The sequence below is a fragment of the Staurois parvus genome, unplaced genomic scaffold (genome assembly GCF_062004578.1).
Source record: "Staurois parvus isolate SC_StPar_1 unplaced genomic scaffold, SC_StPar_1.0 ptg000018l, whole genome shotgun sequence".
Taxonomy (NCBI): Eukaryota; Metazoa; Chordata; class Amphibia; order Anura; family Ranidae; genus Staurois; species Staurois parvus.
This window is the reverse complement of record NW_028317814.1, coordinates 15,983,234-16,001,933: the sequence shown is the minus strand read 5'-3', so window position 1 is coordinate 16,001,933 and position 18,700 is coordinate 15,983,234. Positions and strand designations below refer to the sequence as shown.

Sequence of the window (18,700 nt, the reverse complement as noted above, 5' to 3'; positions counted from 1 at the left end):
CCAGCTGAGCACTGATTAATCTTGTAGGAGGAGTTTTCATTCTCCCCTGATTGTCCTATGAGGCTGAAGGACCCCTGACCCTCTGTCTGGACAGTGTTGATTGGCCCTGTGCTCATCACATGCACTATCCCAAGGACAAAAAAAAAACACTCTAGCAATACACACCAAACTGAGCATGTGCAGAGTGACTCCTAGAGCTCTGTACTATCAGCAGATGGATTAGGGACGGTAGATGAAGGGGAGGATCAGAGAAGACTAGCTCAAACATCCTTTTTACACAATGTGGAGAGGATTAACCACTTAGGTTCCACAGTGAGTATAACAAGCATGCTTTACTGCATATACAGACTATTTTACTGTTTGTGGGTTTAGTAACACTCTAACCCTTGTGTGGGGGTTGCACTGCAAGGGTAATTTTGTGCACTTCCTAGAGTTCTGCTTTAAAGCAAACCTGTGCTTTGCTCATTCAGGACCTGGCCACATGTCTGCTTTAACACCCCTGTCTACAGCAGCACATACTCTCCTTTGCCCATTTTGTTTATCGCACAGAAATACCTGGAAGGGAGGAGTATGCAACTCACTTCACATGACCATGCTGGGCTAATCAGTGCTGTTGCACAGGAGCTCATAACCCGTGCAAGCGATAAAAACCTGATTTACTAAAAGTTTACACAAGGCTTTACTTTAACTTTTGGCATCTAAACTGAGTGAGTGGTGAAAGTGAAATGAAGGTAAGTGTATACTGATGTCTGCATTAGGCCTCATGTAGATGGATCATTGGGAAAAAGCCCCTCTGAATGCCAGAACTGCTGGCAGGGAATTATGGCCTAAAAACCGTGTTAACAATCTGTGTATTGCACGCGCGTTTATGCGCATCTAGCATTTGAGCGTAAATGCATTTTACTGCTCATATTAATTCTGGCCGTTAGAATGCATTAACGTGGATACGCGCCTTTTTTTTTTTTTTACCTGTTCAAATACTCCTGTAAACACCTATGTGTGCACGGCCACATAGGCTTACATAGCAGTGCTTTTACAGATTAGGAACCCCCCCCCCCCCCCCCCCAAAAAAAAACACTCCACTCCTGTATAAGCAGTGTTTTCTGATATTGAGGTTATTCAGATATTTTGAATTTAATGTATAAATTAACCATGTTCTCATTTGCACTGAAATTTTAGTGCTGTTTTAGAGGTTTTCTTCTGAGACCCTCTACACCTTTTAAAAGTATTTATTGCCATGTGAATCACGTGCTATATACTGTTTTGTTATTTTTGCTGTGTTTACAAAGACTCTTTTGTGTTTAACAGGACAACATTTCTTTAAAACAACCAGAAGTTTCCGCCTCTACCAAACCAGGTCAGTACAGCCCAATCACAGAAACTTTGTATGTAAATGTGTTTCATCATTTCTTAGCTGGTCCAGGAAGCATGGATCTCTAGATGGATGGTAGGTATGAGTAACAAATAAAATGACAGTTGTAGGTCTGTGGGAAGATGATCAAGAAACTTACTGTTTAAAGTGCTGGCTCCTATGCACCCTTGCTTGTTGTCCAGTGCAGGTCTTGAACCAGTTGTCGACCTCCTAGATGTTTGAAAGAAGAGACTTGGTCCAAGGGGGTGGCAGCACATTGAAGATGCAGAACTAGTTTTCACCATCCTAGTCATGGTCTAGACATCTATGCTTCCTGGATGTGTAGTTTATGGCTTGTATTTACTGATTGTTATGAGTGCAGAATACAGCCTCATTTAGCAAAGAAATGTCACAGTTTACAGATAAAACCTATGGTGGCAGGAGAAAGAACAAGGGCACACCAGCCTTGTGCATTACCTACGTTACCATTTATTAAATGAATGCACAAATGGTTATGCTCAAAAATCAACAGAATCTCAAGCTCGTAAAATTCTCTAGGAAACACACCTCCATTACAGAACATGAGTGTCACCCAGCAGAAGCAAGGGCACATTTTGAGGGGCTTAGCGCTTGCTATTGCCATGGAATTTTGCTGATAGGCAAGGTAAAAAGCAATGGTTCTGCAGATACACATCCTTACTATTATAGATTTGTATATTTATAAATTTATATCTTAAGCCAGCTTTTGTTTTAGTTTTCCCAGATAACTGGCCAGGAATGAGGCAGCCAGTGGCAAAGAATGTGCTGGCTTTGGAGGGGGAAAAAATGTAGCACATTTAGTTAATGAAACACAATATTAACCATTTCCTAAAGTACTAGAGATGCAAGTTGAAGTCCCACCAAGCATAGTATCTACATGAAGTTTGAATGGTTTCCTTGGTTAGGAATAACCTGGAATTCCACTTTAAGTTTAAACCTGCTCCCACCCCCTTTTTAAATCCTATTCAAACTGCCCCGTGAAAGGAAGATGCTTATATTTATCTACTATGAGGGATCTTGCTGGCTTTAGGGGAGAAGCATCCATTGTCAGTTGCCTTCCTCTGGGAGCTGATCATGTGACCGGGGTGGATGCCCTCAGATTAGTTAAAGAAGATCCGGGCAAAAAAAAATCACCTATTTTGTACAACCCCCTACACAAAACAAAAAGAAGTTAATACATTTTAACAATTCTTTACCATTGAAGAGAAAAGTCTAACTGAATTTTTAGGAAGTCCTCTCTGTTCCATTATGTTTTTTTGCCAAGAAAAAAAAAACAAAAAGCCGGAACTGATGGAAAAAAAAAAAACAGATCAGTTCACGTCAGTTTTTCATCAGTTCACATCCGTTTTTTTTTACATCCTTTACCAATTCAAAAACTGACTGTATGTCCTTTTTTACATCTGTTTTTCGTCCGGTTTTTTTTTTTTTTTTTTTCGGAGGAAAATAGGGTTTTCTTCCATTCCAAAAAAAACGGATGTGGACATTAACAGATCTTGCGTTTTTACATACGCTAGTCCATAGCAATAATACATGGGTGTCCATTTTTCATCTGTAAACGTACAGATGAAAAACCGGCATATACGAAACAACTGTATGAAAGGTTCCTAATTCAAGATACCAGCATCTGCTCTGCCAAGGAGGTCTAACAGCTGGGATTACCTCATATCCTCTCCTCTCTCTACAGTAAAAAGATACTACAGCTCCCATCATCCACAGGGAATTGCATTGAATGTGGGTGGGTAAACTATACCTGTACATGTTGAATGTATCTGAGTCTCGCTCTGCACACCACTGCAAGTGGGGCCGAATTACATCACTGCTTCCTGGAGAAACAAACTACAGCAGGGATGTGCTGTGACCAGTGGTTGGGGAATAGGAGGCATCGCAGCCACCGGTCTTACAAATAGGAAACCCAATAAAATTAACAGTTTGATTTGAAAATGAATAGGCTATTTCAGAGCAACTACTGAGTGAAGCAGAAGATGGATTCAGTGAACGTAGGAAATTCGCAACAAGAACAGGTAAAGAAGTGTTTGCCCGGAGATCTGCTTTAAGTATAAGCATCTTCCTTCTACAGGGCAGTTAGAATAGGATTTAGAAGGGGGTTGGAGAAGGTTTAAGCTTAGTTGGAAATAGCTTGAAATTGCACTTCAATCCAGAACATACTAATAGGTAATTGACTAAAACTGGCCATACGTTATCCAATTTTCCTTTTTAGGTTTGACTTCACAGTATATGGTTTTGGCAAATCTAAACTATTTCAATATGTATGCAGTCAGATAGGCCCTTGCAGTACATAGCTGAAGGTTATTCTAAAGGAAATTTAGCAAGAAAATGGTATAGTGTATGGCCAGCTTTATATCATATATAGGCTCCTGGTGGCCAGCCAGTGGCTGTCAGACTTCAGGAGCAAGTAGTCTGTGTTGTCACTGCCTAGATGCTTTGGGCTAGTAAAGAAAAATATTTCTTTATAGTTCTTTCTGTTAGTGAAGTGATGCTTTACATAAAACTTTGAGAACAGATGGGCTTTTTATTGCAGAAGAGGCATACTATAGAATATAAAATGTGCTGCCATTTATTTTTTTTATGGAAGCTGATGAGAGAATAAATGTGGAAGCATTGGTTTGTGGGGGGGCGCCTGCAGTGGCATTGTCCTCTAGAAATTTTGTGTAATATGTCTTCCGTCTGTCTCCTGCAGCATGTCTCCAGTCTCCAAGGCCTTCTGAATGTCTGCAGTCTTTGATTATTTTCTGTAGCATACCTGTAGTCTCTGATCATTTACTGTGGCCATACACTGTTTCTTTTGACAAATCTTCTGTAGTGTCACATACATTGAATATTCTATATGGGCCTATGCTTGAGTTGTCCTGTCTCGAAAGTTGACCACTACTAATTTTGGCCTTAGAGTGTTGTGTTATGGTGGTGGAAACATTACATTTTAAGATCCTGTGGGAAAAGGAACTAATGTGAATGGGTTGCTTTTAAAACACTGGTATACATTTACTTTCTACACTGTGCGTTGTTTTTGATTATGTATCCTATAATATAAGGAGCTGGTGAAAGAACACAGAATGAGAAGTTGCCTATAGCAACTTTCTTCTCTGGAAAATGGAACCAAGATTAGTTGCAAATGGCAGCATACACAATTTCTGGGTTTGATTTGTGTTCTGTGACCCTCAAACAACAAATTAAACTTGGTGGTCTTTCTGTCTTGCAGTGAAGGCTGAAGTGAAAGCGGAAAAACCGCCTCCTCCACCTCCAGCTCCGACACCAGAACCAACGCCAGAAGTAAAGACACCCGTGGCCAAAGAAGAGAAGAAGGTTGTGATGCCAGAAATAGACATTTCCAGACATGAGCCTCACCTAGGCCCCCGGCCACGCTCCCACAACAGAGTCCTGAACCCACCAGGGGGCAAATCCAGTGTCACCTTCTATTAACAACTAAAGTGTAATCGAGTTGGCAGGGAGTGGCCCTATGCATGTCAGTCATACTCTAATTCGCTTAGATCAGTGGAGTGCTGGGCATCTATTATTGGGCTGAAAATTACAAGTTTACTGCTACTTTGTACCAAATGGATGAAAATACCCCATCACACCTAGCCATCCTAACCACAACTGCGTATTGTATTGCAGAAAGGTAATTTTATGTCTGTGGTAGCGGGAGAAATGCCTTTTTAATACTGCAGTTTTATCAGTAAAAAGTTGCCTTTTTAAGTAACTTATAAAATGAAGTGGCTTAGTGACAGAACAAATGTCCCATGGGTTTGCTTCCCAATAAAATTGTTCAGTGTATCCTGTTTGAGGTAAAGCCATTTTGGAAACTGACCCACCACCAATAAGTGTGCCTTCATTAGACCAGTGAAGCTGGTTAACCATTTAGGCATCATATATTTCTCTTTCCATGTTAGCAATGATGTGGCTGTTTGTAGGCGCTTTCCATTTTAGGATGTTGTTTATTGAGTTTCTTGAAATAGCTGCATTAACGTGATTAGTTTTGACCAAGTATCTGCATTGCTGCAATTGGGTTGGTGCTCTTAATGGCTTCTACTGTACCAGTGATCAAAACATTGCTTCTGCAGGCCTCTTTGCTTGGATTGGATAGGTTAAAGCTGAAGTTTAGGTATGGCTTTTTTTTTTTGTTTGGTTACATTGGTTCAGCTTGGACTAATGTTAGCATGTGTGTGTGTCATACCTGTGGCTTCCATATGGAAGCTGGAAATGACCACAGTAGGCGCTGCTCCTATATTGATTGCCACTAGCTTCCAGGTCTTATGCCAAGCAACTTACTCTTCTGATTACGGCACACAGGCTTGCCCACCCGGCATAAGTGTCATTCAGAGGACACTTTGCATTTTATAATTGCAAAGAATTCTCTGGGTGAGGTAAAAGTTGTGTGATTTTCCCCCCCCCCCCCCAGCTTACACAGGAATCCCACGGGTATGGTGCATATATACTTATGATGTTCTAAGTTGGACCAGTGTAACTATGTAAAAATGACAATACCTAGCTTTAAACATAGGGGACTCTGAAAACTATCCCTGCTGACTCTGTTATTGGTTTTTTTTTTTTTTTTGGTTTGTTTTTTTTGTTAATATAAAAAAAAAACCTCAACTCCAAAACCTTTTTCTAGTTTTTGATATGGAAAGATTAGAATTCCTGGCAGGTTTTATAGCTATCTGCTGCTCCATTTGCGAGATTTCTCCTCCCTTCCCTGTCCTGGTGAAAACAGGGAGTTGGGGCAAATGTGTAACGGGGATATAGAAATAAAAATGTAATGGGATTCCAGCCTTCCTCTCCACTTTACTAAAGGAAAGATCTTTATATCTGTCTCTGCGGAGGTTAGGGGTTCCCTCACTTCCAGTCTGGAAAGTGTTGTCAGCAGGATAGAAAGGGGTAAGTAAATCTCTCTAATAGAGACCCAAATAGCAGTAAAAATCTGAAAGAGGTTCCAACTTTTACCCATACTGTACAGAGCAAAGAAAAAAAAAATTTTGCCTAAACATCTGCTTTGAGCCTTTTTTGACATTTTTTAGGCTGGAATGAGGATCCTTAGCAGGAAATCATACATACAAGGCATATATCTTTAGATAGTCTGGCTGTGTTCTGAAAGAGTTGATTTAAAATGATGTTGGTTTCTTTTGGTGTACAATTTTTAAAAAAAATCAGAAGTGATACCTGAATGCCAGGGGCACCAAGCCCAGGATGAACTAATTTCTTAATCTGAGTTTGGCAGACATTTTGTAAGTCAGATTAATATTCATGAGCATTCAGTCCATCATTGTTTTTAGAAAATTTTCAAACTCTGTGCCTGAAAAGTACTGTCTGCTTTGCTCGTAGTAACTAATTATACTTATTTCTTGCCTATATCAGCCAGACTTTGTCATTTCATAACTTGCCATAGATGATGGATGGGAGAATTGTATTTGCTGTGGGCAAAACACAAGCTTCTTCCCCCCCCCCGGAAACTTTGATAAATAAGGCTCGCTTCTTGCCTTGGTAGCTGATGATATGCTTAGAGAGATATGGCAATGCAGTTCGTTGTGGTGGGCTTGATTTTTTAATTGAATGTATAAGTGATCATGAAGAACCACTTAGAGATGAGGCTTGACTATCCCCCTGCTGGTGCTCAGAAGATGGAAGCAGGCATCCAGTTCACTCATCCAGAAGTGTCAAACTGTTCTGCATGACACCCTGATTAGGCTGACTCCATGCTAACAAGATGTGTGGCCTCAGCCAGCGCTGCTCCAGTTCTGACATGTTTCACCCTGCCCATAGGGGCTTTGTCACAGAGGTGACCTAGCCCTGGTAAGTAGGGAAAAATGTGTTGAGGGTATGGCTGGAGCAGCGCTTGCTGAGGCCACACATCTTCTGAGCACTGGGTCAGTCTGAGCGGTGTCTCATGCAAAACAGTGAATGTGTGTTTCACTGTCTAGGAATACACCATAGTTACACTGGAGGCAGCTTTGTGTGTTCCTGAACAAATTACCAGTGATTTAAATGGTGCCATCATCTCCAGTGGCTCGGTACAAAGGTAATGATGTGTACATTTGTATCCATATAACTATCAGTGTATGTGAAGAAGACCCTATCACTAATGTGAAAAAAAAAAAAAAATAGGAAATACGTGTTTTTGTTTTTTTTTTTTGTTTTCTCTCCATTGAAGAGCATGAGATGTCACCCTTAGGTTATAATATCACCTACAGGAGGATTGAACACTAACAAACAATTCTGCATGGAATCCACCATTACACCAGGAAACTTGCTGGCATCTGTGGAAATCAAGGATGCTTACCTATATATGCCCCCTTTTTTTTCCCAGAGTATCATCATTTCCTAAGGTTTGCTGTGAGCCCTGTCCACTACCAATTTGTGGTGCTGTCCTCTGTATTAGCCCTCTTGTGCACTTTTGAGATATTTAGATGACCTCCTGTTGAAGGAAAAACCAACACAGGCTTTGTCAATGTGTCTGACTGTCCAGATGTTACAGCAGTTTGAATGGATCCTGAACTCCATAAATCATCCCTGGAACCAACTTCTCATTTGAAGTATCTGGGTCTAGTCACACAGCTTTAGAACACAGCTCAGGCCAGTGTTTCTTCCATAGGAGATATCTCAGAATCTCTGATTCATGCTGTTTAGTCCAGTTGTCTAATTCTGCTTTTTTTTTTTTTTTTTTATGAGAGTCTTGGGCCTGATGTTTTCTTCTTTGGCAGAAATCCCAGTTTGACACCAGACCTCTACCAAGGCAATATTCTGTTGTCGTGAGACAAGTCAATCAAGTCCTTGGACTGATAGATTCTTTGGGTATGAAGGACCAGATGGTCCCTGGCCTGATGGTTTAGGAATATGGCTCTGGCATTGGTAAACCACCATTTAAACATTTTGTTGTTATACTCACCCACAAGGTGGTATTCCTTGTAGGCATCACCTCTGCAAGACGTAATGTCTAAGCTGGCAGCCTTTTCATTCAAAGAACCCTTTCTAGTTTTACACAGGGAAGTGTTGAGGCTCAGGAATTCTTGCCCAAGACTGTTTCTGTCTTTCACTTCTACCAGGATATTCTCCTGTCTTGCCCATCTTCAGTTTACTAGAAGTAGATTTCCCTCTATTGGATGTGTATATAAGGTACTAGAGGATTGACTCATTACACATCAAGTAATAAAAGGATCACTATATTTTTTCAAAGGTTTTCATTAAAACATATTGCGGTCAGCCCTGTTGGGACTGCATTGCTATATACATCTATGTATGTTCCTATATTTTACTGAGGCAAGTGCTGCCATTCTTGTGATTTTTTTTTTTTTTCCTTTTCCATTTGACCCAAACAAAATGTCTCTCACTGTGCATAGACAAGCAATCCTTGTATTGTACTTCTGAAAAACTGTTGAAAGCAGTTCATAGGAAAGAAATGATATGTGCTGTATATTGAACATAGCTTATTCATAAGTGAAGTTTGACTGATTTGTACTGTAATTTGACAAATGACATTGAATACTAGTTAAAAGGTGCCACATATCTTTGATTTTACGTGACGGTTAGAGATTGTGTAGAATGTATATTTTCTTTTAATTGTCCAGCCACAACATAGCCCAGTAAGAAGTTGGACTTTGTGTCCATTGCAGCATACCAAAAAGAGTAGAACTATGGCCTCCCATTAAAAATTATGGGCTGCAGTACTTAAAACTGTAAGTGCCGATACATTTTGAATTGTTGTAGCCCTCTTGTAAAGTCCCAGAAATACCTGTTGAGCCTTCCACTGCATTGCAGCTTCCTGTGATGGTGAGGCAACAATACTGTACTGCTCCTGAATGCAGATTAGAGGTGTCACTGTCATCCAGGCTGTGCCTGGTTACACTGCAGTGGGATGGAGGAGTTTGCACAGGGTGTGGCCATCAGCATTATCACTGTTGATTTACAATGCTATAGGCTTGTAGGTCAGCACCTGGCTATACTAGTCCTGTGTACTGCTTTGGATTAGCAGTACTGCCTCTTGCTGAAACCCTCCCACTGTGAGGTGCAGTGTCTGGGAGGGGTAGCGTGTGAGACAAAAAAAAAGGTTAAAAAAAACTGCCTATAGTAACCAGCTTCCTCCTTTTTTTTTAATTTTTTTTTTTTTTTACTTTCAACAAAGGAAAATGAGAGAGAACCAGTATAGTCAGTGAATGCATGCCACTGAAATAGCGATGCCTCTGTGTAAAAAGTGTTGTAAATGTAATTGCTTCCTATAGCAATCAGTGATCTTTCAGCTTTTCGAACACTTGAAGCACGAAGGCCAAGGAATTTTAAATCAGGACATTTTGGAAAGGGTATAATTTATTTGCTTTATAATCTTCAAAGAAGGCTTGGTATATAATATGCAAACCTCAATGAGTAATAATTATAGAAGCAGCAAACCTAAAATGACAGGTTACTATTATATAAATATTGGTATGAATTAGGATTTACATTCATTTGTAAACGCTCCCTTGCTGATCTGGAGAGAGTGTTATTACTTGCTGTACTGACCCTTCCTATATCAAGAACAGCCTAGTGTCAGCCTTATTATTCTGCTTTGAGACCCTGTCACAGAAATCAACTTTATTAACCTCTTCACGCCAGTCGAACGCAAATTTGCGGCCTCCTGGCCTAAAGGCTAAGCAGCTGCACAGTTGCGTTCTATTAAAAAAAGAACATATGTGCTGAGAGTGTGCGCCCTGCGCACTCCCAGCACCAATCCGGTACTCTATCTCCTCTTCTGATCGGGACCTTTCCCAATCGTGACGGCATGTCACGGCGGTCACATGACCTTAAACCCCATCCTGGCTTCGGAAACCCTAAAAGGGCTGGGAGGTGCCAGTGCGAAGGGGTTAAGCAATAAACTTGCCTTTCCTACTTCTGATAAAGATTTTAAGAACCTAGGTTGCTTTAAATGGACTCTTTTAGGCAGGGGTAGGCAAAAGTGATGGCTGCCCTTGGCACTGTAGTATCAGGTGAGGTGGGGGTGCTACATGGAGCGTGCCCATCTACAAGCTGCCAGGAGTACTGGAAGAGGGGAATTTTAGTTTGGGGAGAATTTGGGCTTAAAAAGGGAATTTATGCTTTACATCACTATTACTTTAGTAGTGGTGTAACCAAAGATCCCCAAAGGGTTTTACAGACAAGAAGTTGGCTCCATTTGCAATCAGAGTCCTCTCTCTCATTTTATTATCTGATAATCTCTCAAAACATTGACAAAGCTGGTAGTAGGGGTGAGCTCAGGCGCCTGCAGATCCTAGTCTAAACCCATCTGAGCAAGCCTGCTAGGAAGCTGTCACCGTACTGGCCAATCATAACTGGTCAAGGCATTCCAGACCCCATAGCTTATACAAACCCCTTGTATGCATACAGCTGTAAGGCAAGGAATGCCCTGACGGTAAATGATGGGCTTGTTCAGGTCATTTTGGACTAGGAGCTGAACATGCCTAAGATTATTCCCAGTTGGAAGCAGTTTCCTTTTAATATAACCCAACTGTCAATGTAGGTTTGTTGGATCTTTTCATGACACTATACCCCACTCATATACATTCATTGGAATGATTCTCCATCATTAATAGGAGAGGCAATAGGTAGGCTGACTCGCACTCTTATTGGGCAATCTGCAGCAATGCAAGTGTTCATTAACTTAAGGGACAGGGAGAGTGCCTGAGCGGCACTGTGGGATGTGACCTAGCAGTTCAGACCAATACCTGTATTTAAAAAAAATAAATAAAATGGATGTAATTCAACTCCTACATGTAGTTTTACTGACCTGCAAACTTCACACAGCAGCTGGAAATCTGCACCCGCATTCGCAGTTATCTGATCATAAGGCGCCACCTCCTGGTGCCATTGGACATACCTGTTTATCTGAGGCCTTAGTCTTCCTGGGCATGTATTATAGTATGTTATTTTGCTGTATACTGAATGTACAGGTCCTGCTGTTGTGATTTTTTTTTTTTTTTTTTTTTTTTTTGCAGCAGGCTTCATTTTTCTTTTTTTTTTTTTCTTTTTTTCATTTATCAGCCTGATGCCATTTATATTGTTACCATATTGCACCTCTTAATAAACAATGTATTTTGTTAATTTAATGCATGTGCAAATTTTCTTAAGACTCCAAAACCAAACACATTAAATCAGCTTTTATTTAGTTAAAAAAATCCCTTTTTTCTAAGTTAAAAATCACACTGAGAAGCAAATATTTCCTCTGTGTGGCATACAGAACACTGAAAGGAAGGCACTGCCCATAGCAGAAGTTCCCAGCCAGTGGTATCTAGACCCCCAGGGAGTAATTCTGCCTACTGTAGTTATTTCAAGACAATGGTAAGTTTTTTGCAAACTAATAAAAAAAAATACATATCTATTACAGTAACAAAAACATAATGGAATATTTTGATCACTAACACAGGATACTGATTATACATATGCACATGCCAAAGTAAACCTTTGCAGGACAAAGCAATAGGTAACTTTAAAATGTATGTTTACAAACCTTTTTGTTTTGCATAGAGAAGGGAGGGATTTGAACCCCTGCAAGGTTTTTATTGCTCAGAAATGGGAGAGGGATGGGGGGGGGGGGGGAGATGCGGGCCTAGCCAAATCAAACAAATGAGCATGCCAAACTGTCCAATGGTGTTTTGTTTTTTCAATAAACAAAGTGGTTGTAAAGGTGTTGTACAATCATGCATTCTAAGCATGAAGATAAAACAGAAGGGGGAAAAAAAATTAAAAGAAAAACCCTGTGTGCAGCATTCCCCCCCATTTACCTGAGCCCCATCATGATCCAGCTCTGTACACGAGAGCCTCAGTTCGTCAGGAACTTTCCCTTGCAGGATAAACTGGAAAAAGAAAAGTATCCTAAAACAGGCCTTAAACATTACCTACTCTGCTTAAAAAAAAATAGTGGCATTACATACACTTTAATGCCTCTGCCTTCTGTTGCACATTTGCCTTTTCTTCACTTCCCAACAGCTGCTAGCAATAATCACATGTAAAATCCAACAGGCTGGTTATACCAAAGTTGATCGATCGAACAACTTGGTTCAGCGTAGACCAAATCTCGGGCCGATTCGAACCATCGATGGTTGGCTTAACTGTGTTAGAAAAATATCAGATTAATTGCTACAAGTATGAAGACAGGAAAGGTTTTTCTACAAGGCTAAATCTACAGTCAGTAAACTCCCCAGCATGTTGTCCTATGTGTCCATGGACACAGACTTTAAGCAGCATTTTTTGGCTGGAAAAAAACCCCCAGAACTAGTGGGTTTCTAGAGTAATTTTAGCTATTAAAATGCTCGAATGCTGGTAAACACGGTAAAACGTGGCAAACGGGTGGGGTTTTTTTTTTTTTCTTAGCAAAAAATGTATTTGCTTTTGTATAAACGCAAAAATGCTAAAAAAAAAATTGCGGAAAACCCTTGTGTTAACATGACAGCTAACGCTACCGGCATTTTTAAAACACCCAGTGTGCATGAGGACAAAGTGCGATGGGTGAATTACAACATTATTATAAGCCAAAGCAATCCTGCTCCTCTACGTTTGGCATGCTCACTCCAAACACTCTGGTCAATGCACGTTGTGGCGGAAATGCCTATACCAGCTACATCAAATGGCTGCTTCTTCTACCTTTCTTAAGAGGACAATTCCATCCAAAACAAATGTTATTACCGAGTTGGTTGCTCTGAAGTTAAAATACATGCCAGCTCCAAGACCAACCAAAATCCCAGGTATTGGCCACCTGATGGATTAACAACATGGCAAATAACTAATATGAGCAGTGAGGTCAGAGGCAGGATTACTTCATCATCAAGTTGCAGTTGAAATATTTCATGATCAGGCCTGCTAGCATGCTTTACAGTAGGACCCTTGCTCTGTGTGTGCAAGCAGTGTTCTGTCCAACACCAACAAAGGTTGTTAAAACCCTTACTGCTCATTTTCTTTAGAAAGCAGCCACAACCTAACTAGAAAAGCCAGTCCCCTGCTGACATGCTGTAGAGAAGAACCCTTGCTGTCGTTGTGGAAGCAGCAGTTTCTCTGCAGCGATGCAACACTCAGTCCCACTCCCAATCACACTTAGAATTTCTAAGAAGTACTAGATTATCTTTAAGTAAGCTCTAGATATGTGCTCAATAATCTCCACCATTAAAATAAATATCCTCTATTTAGGCTATAGGTACTCTAACAAATGGAAGACTTTGGACTATAAAAGGGGATCACTACTGAGCACTCCTTTAAATTGTCAATCCCCTTGCTCTAACCCCAAAGATCAGGCAGATGGCACAGAAACTTCAGCATAGAGTTGCTGAGCACCGCTTGCAGTTTTTTTTTTTTTAATTCCCGAAGTACCTAAGGACCCTGTACACCTGAATTACAGACCTGAGAACGCTAACCTTGCATACAGGAAAACACCACTATACCAATTAGCAGAACTCCAGGCAAATACAAAAAAAAAAAAAACCTGGTTTAGTATCTTTAAAGGCTCATTCACATTGCAGATTAGTGCTCCGTGCAGAGCCTTTGGCATATGTGTGTGCATCCACCTTGGAGATGAAGACAGGAGTGGGTGTATGGATCTGAAAACAAAGCCTGTGTCCAGATCTGTGCACCCGTTCCTACCCTCTTGTCAAACTTAGACGTGCGATTGTGGCGCTGCGTGTGCATCCACTTCAATGGGATGTCTGCACATACATCTGCCAGCAAAGGATGCCACTAATCTGCCATATGAATGAGCCCTAATACAAACTAAACCTATTTGGTGATAAAAGTATAAACTGCCTCAAATCGTCCCTGTTAGATTTTTACAAGTGCAAAACCAAAATCTGAATACGAAGGTATGAACGGTGAGCCAACTGCGCTGTAGTGCATAAATAACATATTTCAGGCACTGAGAATAGGAGATGGAGGGATTTAGATATTTTAAAAAGGGGGTTTAACAGTATGATGATGCCCTTTCCTTGTCCAAAGATCAGAAAGGTGATATAGAAACCAATAGTAGGTAACCGTGGTGTCACCACGTAGCAGGTAATCAAAAGTAGCTGAACAGAATCACAAATATTACAGGAAACCAGTTCATATTTATGGGTCCATGTGTAAAAATAAGACAAAAACGTCACACAGCCCCAATGGTGCGTGCCATAATTTGTGTAATATCATTATCTCCAATGACTGCAAGTGCCATCTAGTGGACTTAGTGCGTTTGTTTCCCTGGGTGAAGTATTTTAAAAGAAATACTGCATTATGGCCACTAGGTGTAGATGACACCTATGATCATCAGAGACAATTCTATTACACAAAATACTGCAAGGTTCATTGGGGCTGTGGAATGTTTGTTACACTCGTAAAGCAAAGTTTTTGTTTTGTTTGTTTTTTTCATATAGATCCCTTTGTGTATTTGCATGGAGTTATTGGCTTCTATAAACTGCAGCCTTTTCCTAGAAAAGCTCCTTGCACTAATGTCCCAGCTCAGCAAGAGCACAAACACTGTAATGGGGGTACACTAAGGGGACAATGCAATGTTCCCATACACAATGCCCCTTCAGCCCATGTACTCGATAGGGTAAACTAGGGTGAAATTATCAAGTGTGTAAATAGCTGTGTGTGTGCATATGTATGTATATTTATTTATTATGCACACAAACACATTATGTAAAGTGGAGCTGCAGTCAAACAGGGTCAGATCCTCTACCACGTTTTCATTGCTACCAACATCAGGGTGGATGTCTAATTTCCAGAAGAATATATAGACAGTGGATACCAGCAATGCCCTGGGTGTCACCAACACAGGCAGTGAGATAAAGTAACAAGCATAGGGAAGGACGCTGATGGCAATAAAAACTCAACAAGCCATCTAACTCATCTTACTCCTTTCAATCAAGAAGCACAGGATGTATATTACACCCTGCTACTAATAAAGGTCACTAGCTGGCCCATTCTGCCCCACAACTCATTACTATTGAACAGCAAACAGGTAAAATTCCTTCAATAAAAATAAAAAGTGAACAACACTGTAAAATTTGTCATCGCTTTCAGGACACCAGAATTAATTTAAAAAACAGCCATATATTATATAGGCAGAACCTCAACTGTGGAGACCAATAAAGAACCGAAAGTAGTGATAGCGCAAAGTTTCCTTAACTGGTATGTTTTGCTGCCACCAACAACTACAATTGGTGACAGTGGTGGCATGTAAACAAATGGCTGGGCACTATAGAAGCCAGGAGTCTGTATACATTTCTACTGGCTCCCAGCTATGTAAAAGTGTGCAGCCACCCAATCACTTGTACATGGCATTGGCTGATGAGGGTCATTATGGTAAATACAGCCCGGCCCATGAATCGGTGTTGTGTCTATTGCTCTATCAATGAATACAGCTGACACTTCTAGAGCCTGTTTAAGGAAATAATAAATGTGATTTGCTGAGTAATATTATCACTGCCATGCTTTATGTATTGCTGGTTAGAAAGGCACCTGTCATATCATAGATGAAGGTCGTTCTCTGAAAATGCTAACTGTCTGGCTGTGTTTAGCTTCAATGACCTGGAACAGCAAGGCAGGAAATGATAATCAGAAATCCTTAAGCCCTATTCTTGTTCCCAGTCTGCGACTTGAAAGAGTGAAGACCAGGCTCAGCATAAATCGAAGCAACTAGCATTTTCAGGCGAGGTCTGCAATGGCAACCATTGTATATATCTCATGGTGGGTTTCTTTTACATTGGATCTGGTGATACACTAATTTAGTTGATAGAGCTGCGGTCATCCTCGTCATTCAGGATAGGTGTTCTGTCAGCTTCATCTCTGGATTCGGGCTCCGCCTGAGGTCTTCGCTTTGACGTCTTGTTCAGTGTGCCTCCCTGGTGACATGCAGAAAGGAGAGATCAGCAAAAAGACCTAATAATATATTGTTAGTCACATGAGTCATTTTGGATTGCAAAATAAAACTTCCCTTAATGAAAGGTGTGTGTCATTGTGATTACGGCATTACTGTCCCTGAGCCATCAGTTTTGCATAGCTGCTCCAGTACCTAATCATGTTATCCAATGCAAATTTTAGTGGTCATGTCATACCACTAATCTGTAGCTGTATAAAGTATTGAAGCCAGCAGCAGATTGTCACAGAAAAAACCCAAGAGCCACAAAATTGCCATGAGTCTAATGCTGGCCATGTCTAATGCAATCATCTGATGTTATGATCAATTTGACCAAACTGTCATAACTTTCAGAAATCAAATTACACCAATACAGTTTTTGATTAGTACACAAAATCAGTTTTTTGTATGCAGTGATTGGTAGATTCCCAGTGTTCTATGCAGTGACTGATTTTTTTCCTCCTCTACAACATCCTACGCAGTCACTGATCAGCGTCCTAACTCCAACAGTCATTACCTGTTTCTTATCCACTATGTTTAAGGACACAGACGTCACTATACAACCAATGGTATTTGCCAACATGAATATCATCATCTGCTGCCAGCGCCACAATGGGATCTTAGATTCACTAGAGACAGAACAGAAACATAATTATTATATAACAAAATAATAAAAAAAACAACAATTTCCACCATGACTTTATCAACATTGTATTTATAAATCCCCCCCAGCACCCATAAAATACAGGTACAGGAACTGACTTCTTCACAAAACTACACCGTGTGTGCGTTGGGATATTAACTCCTTGACGCCAACATAACACAGATATGCGGCCTCACGGAACTGGGCTTTTTTTCCGTGGGGCAGCATATTTGTGGACCTGTCTTTGTGCTGGGAGCGCCGCTCGGCGCGCTCCCAGCACAGAGACCGCAGTGTCACTGAGAGCCCCGTTCTAACAATCAGGACCCCCAATTCCAGGTCACATGATCACTGTGATTAGTCACTGTGCAGCCCCGAACCCCTTGGTTTTTTTTTCTCTCTCTATGAATGGAGGAGAGAGATACATTGTATCTCCCTAACTCCAGGCATAGAGAAAAAAAAAAAAAAAAGATAAATAAATATTAAAAAATAAAAGAAAAAAATAAAGATAAATACCTAGATAAAGGTCCAATCTAGTCCAGTGCACTATTGTTTCTGAGCTGTACTACGGGTACAAACAACAAACATACACATATATGGTATCACTGCGATCATCAAGAGCTGGAGAATTTATTTTGGGTTGTTCTTTGGTGGTAGTTTATGGTCATAACAAGAAACACACAGCTAAATAAAAAAAAAAAAAGGGGTTTTTTACTATTTTGGGCCAGTTTTCCTTTGATAATAATAAAAAAAAAAAAAAAACATCAGGAGCTATCCATTACCATTTACCACTAAATGAAATCCCAATTTGTCCTGAAAAAATGAAGGTATAATCCACCTGGATGTACAAAGTAGTTGTGATGATATGTACGGTTTTACTATCACATGTCAACATACAGAATTTTGCTTAGGCATTTAGATTTGTTTTACCCTTAGGCATGAAAGGGTTAAAGTGTAAGCTCCACAGGGACTGATGCAACGTTCCTATGTTAAATGTCAACACTGTACATAGATATTTTTGGACACACCTGGATTTAGTTCCAAGGATTCTGCCAACAATAAGATTAGAAAGTCCAATACCAATCATCTGCACAGAGGTAGCCAGGCCCATGGCTGTTCCAAGGGTAGCTTGTGGGACCACAAGAGGGATAGAGGGCCACATGCTGGCCTGAGGGTAGAAAACAGACATTGTCAGCTGGGCAGCAGGACATACTACCAGTATATCACCGTCATAAAAATGAACCAACACTCATGTTAACATACAGTTGCACAGAAAGTTTTTCTGGACCATGAAATTAAAGTGGTTTTAAAACCTAAACATTTTTTACCTTAAAGTGGTTCTAAAGGCAGGCTTTTTTACCATCATGCATTCAGGAGGGCCGGTAGGGGACCCGAGAAGAAGGGGATCGGTGCAAAACTATTGCAGAGCAGGTATGACATGTTTATTTAAAAAAAAAAAAAAAAAAAAGCCAAACCTTTAAACACCACTTTAATGCATTCTTCACATTAAGGTAAAAAATGTTTAGGCATCGGTTTACTTACCTGACCCCTCATTCGAACCAGCGCTGTGCCTATCTGACGTGGCTTTTTCCTCACTTACGGGTCTCACAAGCTTTACTGAGGTATTGGGAGCCATCGGCTCCCGCTGGTGTCAAAGCCAGTGACGAAGGATCGGGGTGCACATAGCAAGGCTCAGGAGCAAGCTTGCATGAGTGCCCCCACAGAAAGCGGCTTTCTTTGGGGGCACACACCAGAGAAGAGGAACTAGGAGTGCCGGTGGGGAACCTGAGAAGAGGATTGGGGCCACTCTGTG

General features: G+C 40.7%; 2 protein-coding genes across 3 annotated transcripts in view; one reads left to right on the top strand and one right to left on the bottom strand.

Annotated features, from left to right (window-relative positions):
• The window catches only part of JPT2 (Jupiter microtubule associated homolog 2), a 52,739-nt gene extending 41,264 nt beyond the window's left edge, over positions 1-11,475 (top strand). For both annotated transcript variants that reach the window (XM_089682680.1, XM_089682678.1), the window contains exons 4-5: positions 1,309-1,357; positions 4,608-11,475. In XM_089682680.1, the coding sequence (XP_089538806.1) occupies positions 1,309-1,357; positions 4,608-4,828 (270 nt within the window). In that variant the 3' untranslated portion in view covers positions 4,829-11,475. The remainder of the gene's footprint in view (positions 1-1,308; positions 1,358-4,607) is intronic.
• Positions 11,476-11,511: 36 nt separating this feature from the next.
• LOC149473135 (lysosomal dipeptide transporter MFSD1-like) overlaps positions 11,512-18,700 on the bottom strand; it is a 30,736-nt gene continuing 23,547 nt past the window's right edge. Inside the window, exons 12-14 of the mRNA XM_089682672.1 lie at positions 17,916-18,055; positions 16,765-16,876; positions 11,512-16,233 (exon numbers count right to left, since the gene is read on the bottom strand). Coding sequence (XP_089538798.1) covers positions 16,117-16,233; positions 16,765-16,876; positions 17,916-18,055 — 369 coding nt within the window. The 3' untranslated portion in view covers positions 11,512-16,116. The remainder of the gene's footprint in view (positions 16,234-16,764; positions 16,877-17,915; positions 18,056-18,700) is intronic.